The 5,144-nt window shown below is 50.7% G+C and overlaps 1 protein-coding gene across 1 annotated transcript; it reads right to left on the bottom strand.

Annotated features, from left to right (window-relative positions):
- Positions 1-218: 218 nt before the first annotated feature.
- GPR6 (G protein-coupled receptor 6) lies at positions 219-2,575 on the bottom strand. Its single transcript, XM_032858374.1, has 2 exons — positions 2,497-2,575; positions 219-1,863 (listed from the first exon to the last, which is right to left on the bottom strand). Exon 2 carries the CDS (start codon positions 1,842-1,844, stop codon positions 756-758), a length of 1,089 nt encoding a protein of 362 aa, XP_032714265.1. The 5' UTR covers positions 1,845-1,863; positions 2,497-2,575; the 3' UTR covers positions 219-755.
- Between the last annotated feature and the right edge of the window lie 2,569 nt (positions 2,576-5,144).

Genomic DNA, 5,144 nt, shown 5'->3' with positions numbered 1-5,144 from the left:
AGTGTCCTCTGAATACTGTTATGTGACTCTCTTACTCCCTGTCAGTACCCCCCCCCTCAAATCTGTATTAGGTATTTCCATGACAATTTGTGAACAATATGCAGATGCATATGGTTTTTGACATTAAGATTTCATAGGAGGGAGATGATACATAATAAACTTTTTAAGTAAATGTACCAATATTCCAGCTTTTAAATAGTAATCCGGTAGTCACAGGCCCCAAATTACATTTTTATTTTGTGTTTATTTGTGTACAAAATATGTTATAATTTACTGATGCATGTGCAGCAAAATATACTATCACATACAACAAAAATACACCTTTTACTCTTCTTCCCCTGCCCCTGAAAAATGGCAACACTGTTTTGGCAGTTCAGCAGCTAAAAATAAAGTGCTATAATTAAGCAGTATCATAATGTCTTCACTTGACAAATGTGATGTACAATTTGAGTACACGACCACATCCTTTGTTAGTTTTTTTCACAGAACAGGAAAGCCCACATCCTGAACCCCTTCAGAAGATACAAATACTTGTATATATATGTACACATGTATACACTGTATATGTAAAGTGCCAAAGAGCCTCTTTGTCTTTTGTGAGTTTGATGTAGTTATGTTTATTCTCTCTTCCTTTCTTTCCAAAGTCAGAATCACACCACTGGGATCTCAGAGTTCATCAGCAGGCACCGAGAAGCTCACTGAAGGGTGGCTTGTTGTGAGTGTGGTGTTGGCAGGAGGACGGAGGGAGGGAGCCTTCAGACCTCACTGGGGGACCTAGAACGGAAGGGCACTTTGGACTGGAAACAGCCACAGAACAGGAGCCACAGGGCACGCTGGATCTCCTGGTTGCGGAAGGCATAGATGATGGGATTGATCATGGAGTTGTAGGTGGCGGGCAGCAGGGTGGCGTAGGTATAGACTGCCGGGTCCTCGCGGCTGCCTACCACGCAATAGATGGCGAAGGGCAGCCAACTGGCGCCAAAAGTGCCCAGTACTACGGCCAGCGTGCCCACACCCTTTCTGGTGGCTGCCAGGTGGGGCGGAGCCAGGCAGTGCTGCTGCAGCGCGATCTGGTGCGCGTGGCGCCAGACCACCTGGCAGATGCGCACGTACAGGTGCAGCATGATGCCGAAGACCGCAAAGAACGCGGCGGAGAGCAGCGCCACGTGGCTGCGCGTCAGCGGGCGCACCACGCTGCAGGTGGAGCGCTCTGCTAGGCAGTTCCAGCCGAGCACCGGCAGCAGCCCGAGGCCTAGGGACACCGTCCAGGTGGCGGCGAGCAGGATGTGCACGCCCAACAGGGTCCGGCGCGAGTAGTAGGTGAGCGCGTTGTAGAGAGACAGGTAGCGGTCCACCGTGATGGCCAGCAGGCTGCTGACCGAGGCAGCGAAGGAAGCCACGAGGAAGCCCACCGTGAGCAGGCTCACCGTCTCTGAGGGCACCACGTACTGGAACACGAAGTGAAGGATGAGACCGCAGCCCGCCAGCAGGTCGGCCGTGGCCAGGCTGCCCACCAGCACAAACATAGGCGTGCGCAGCGCGGGGGTGGACGCGATTAGAGCCACTACCAGAGCATTTTCACCTGCGATCACCGTCCCCGACACGCACAGGAGCACGTCCCAAGGATTCACCGCCGACAGCAGCAGCCCGGGCGGCCCGGCCGGCAGCTGAGAAGACAGCTCCAGGGACACGTTAGCCGCACCGCCGCCCCCCAGCGCCGCCGCTGCAGGGGGCCCCCATTCACCGCTGTCCCGCGCCCCTGCCGCTGTGGCCGCCGCCGCCGCTCCCTCGGCGGTCACTGACACCACCTGGGACTCGTTGAGCGAGGAGGCGCTCGCGTTCATTGCGGCCTGTCGCTGCACCCTGCTTGGAAAAGGGAGAACAAGCGTCAGGTGTGTGGTTCGAGCCTCCCGGGAACTTCCCGTGCTCAGGTGCCCGACTTATATTGCTCATCCCACCGCAGGACCCCAGAGCAGAGCGAGGAAGCAGTATCGAGAGCCTTAAATTAGTAAATACCTGTTGAGTGACCGAGCGAGCGAGTGAAATGCACACGAATGCCCCCACAAATAGATCTGAGTTTTTGCACAGATATGTGCATGGACAGCATGCACTCGCTTGCACAGAGATCAGTCCCGTAAGTGTGCCTGTGATTGCACACGCATCAGTTTGCCCCGAGCTAGGGGTATCAGCCTTGGCCGAGTCGCGCCTGGGCTCTGGCGGCCGGGGTTAGGCTTTCTCTTAAACTGGGCGGCGGAGTCTCTGTCCGCGGTGCTGAAACCGAAGTTTCTGATGTCGCGGAGTTCAGCGGGCCCTGAAGGCCACAGAGATCCCTGGGAAAGGGGTTTTGGGGAGGGAGGCTGAGTGTCTGTGTGCCCGGAGGATGTGCAGCCAAGCGTGCCCCCATTTCTCCGGCTTTAAGGACTTATCCCTTGGCCATCCTTCACCCCTTCCCTACTCCATACCCTTAAAGTTCGTCTCGGGAGCCGGGCTGCTCACCTGGGGAGTCAGGGCTTCAGGAAGTCGCTGATCATGAGCGCTGAAGCGGGGCGCCAGGCTGCGCTCCCCGCGCGCGCGGACTGAGCCTATGCCTGCGGGGCGACAGGGCCCGCGCGGAGCAGAGCGCCGGGCTCCTGTGGCTGTGCTGGCGCCGCCGAGAGTGAGAGACACAGTCAGAGGCAGAAAAGGCGGCTACGAGCAGCGCGCCCGCTGGAGACTGACAGGCAGGGCGCGGTGACGTCAGGCTCCCGGCTCCTGGGTGCGAGGCGGCACTCACTCTGTTTCACCGCCCCTCACTAAGCCCCCACCCCCACCCCCCTCCCCCAAAGTATGTCTCAGAGGGTTCAAGGAGGGAGCAGAAGCCGGAGCGGCCACCTCCAGTCCAAAACGTCCAGGAGTGGGATAAGGGAAAGAGGAGCGAGAGAGAAGAATGAAGTCTTTGAGGAGGGTGAGCTGGGAGGGGAGGGGTCAGGTGTGACCGCTCAGCCCCCGGTCAAAGGTCACTGAGAGGCTCAGGTGGGTGTTTACGTCCCGAGAAGGAGGAGATTAGGGTAGAGACGTCAGACCACACAGGTGCTACCTTTAAAAAAGATACAGTACTCTGATGCGTGCAGGAATGAATGAAAATGAGCTTTTGAGAGGATGTTTGTGGTGGGTGTCAGTCGAGTAGAGCCAGAGGAGAAATGTAGAGTTGAATAAACAAGGAAAAGATGGGCCATTTGAGGAAAACAGTCTTTTTGGAAGTTACCTGTGCAATTCCTCTCTCTTTCCCTCCATTCCTTCCTCTCCCTCCCCAAGGTCTTTCTGGAACTCTACACATCAGGTTTTACCATGATTTCCCAGCTCAGTGTTTCCCAGTTTCGGTGTGGATAGTGCCCTTGGAACCTGCTCTTCAATTAAATATCAGGTCTGTGTCTTTTCAGAAAAGAAGAAAACAGCAAAATGTGATTTACTTTCCTGGCAACAGACTTTGCCCTGTTAATTAGTACCCTATAAAACAAATTACAGGATGAAAATAGTGATAACTCAGCTGCACCAGACTTCAGTAGGCAGGAGTTTTATTTTCAGCCCAGATAAATCATTCTTTTGGTTTAAAGGTGTTTTGTTTTGTCAGTAAAATACAAGTAGTAGACTTCTTCTTTTATTCAATCAGTCAGAATCTCCAATAGTTGTACTTGGGCAAAAGCTGAAATAATTGACCTCTTCGAAAGCTCTAAAATAAATGATTGCACGGTGGCATGGTGGCATAATACCAAGTTCACAGCCATGACTTTCAGGGACCACATGCTCTGGGCAGAAGTGAAAATAGACAATATTTGCTATTGGTGCTTCCCCTGCTTTTCCCTCTTCCCTTTCCTGGCTTCACTTCACCTCTAGCCCCATGGGCTCTACAAAGAAAAATCAAAACAAACAAAACAAAACTCAAACTGTGTACAGGCTGGTGTGGGAGGTAGATTTTTACTCTGGTTTTTTCTCTTTCAACATAACCCCCAAGTCCAGACTCCTTCTGGACAACTTGCCTCAATGCAGCAGAACTTAACTAGAGGAAAGAAAGACAACTATAGGACCATTTAATTCTTGGCTGCGATAGCCAACATTGGACCATAGAATGAGTTTTTACACAATTTTTCTATTTGGGAGGTTTATAAAATTCTCCAACTACCATTTTCATGAATCCTCAAACTGACAGAAGTTCCAAGTTTCTAAAAAGAGTTTTAGTAAAAGATTCTCATGTAAAAGCCAAGAATTTTGTTTCAGAGCTGTCAAATGAACTGCCAAAGCACTATAACAACACGTTAATTACAAAATTTCCAATCAGATAGAGGCCCAAGAGGAGGAGAATCCTTCTTAATGTCTGTATGTGTTACATTTTTACACACAATGCCGTCGAAAGTGTGAGATTCACCTTGAACACCTTGAGGCTTTCACCATTGCTAAGAGTGAACGTTTTGGTGGTCTTAAGAGGAAGATAGCATATGTAGAATTATGTACATAAATGCTGGTTGAGGGTTCATAGACTGTCTTTTCGTAATGCCAGTTTGTGGTTGCTAGGCTGAACCTTGAAAGTAGACAGGACAACTTATTTCAAGCTCCTTCTTAGCTCCCCTCCTTCCTGGGAGGCAGAAGATGGGAAAGAAGAAAGGTGTGTTACGGTTATAAATAAATATTACAGGTACTTCATTATCTACTCTGCCAACAGCTCCTCATAAGTATTTGCCCCTCCAGTGGTCTTCTAAAATGTTCAGCCTGTGAGCATTTTCCACTCCCAGCCCAGCTTTTGGAGGAGATCAACACTGGACCCAAGGCTAGATAAGACCAGCCAGCTATTCTCTGTTGAGCTGGTGACCAGATTCTTCTTGAAAATTTGAATTAAGACACTTTGTGACAAGGGTCAGTCAGCGTTGACTCTGGATATAAAAGATCATTAAAAGTTAGTGTTGGAGCACTCCTGTTGAGCCTTGTGTGAAATGAGTAATCATGGAAGCCAGGTGCAATGAAAGAAAAAAGCAGATGTGTAGAAGAACAGAGATGAAGATCAAATGACTGAGAGATGGAGGGGGTGACTGTAGTCGCTGAGTGTCTTATTCCTGACTCTGGGAGCCTGGGTTCCTGGATGCCTTGAAATTGCCATTTGTATCTTGACTACA

This window comes from Lontra canadensis, unplaced genomic scaffold (genome assembly GCF_010015895.1).
Source record: "Lontra canadensis isolate GAN:19392208 unplaced genomic scaffold, GSC_riverotter_1.0 scaffold14, whole genome shotgun sequence".
Lineage (NCBI taxonomy): Eukaryota > Metazoa > Chordata > Mammalia > Carnivora > Mustelidae > Lontra > Lontra canadensis.
The sequence above is the reverse complement of the archived record's forward strand: the minus strand, read 5'-3'. Positions and strand labels throughout refer to the sequence as shown.

Coding starts and splice junctions, on each gene's coding strand:
- GPR6 (XM_032858374.1), bottom strand. CDS start 1,844: ATGAACGCGAGCGCCTCCTCGCTCAACGAGTCCCAGGTGGTGTCAGTG.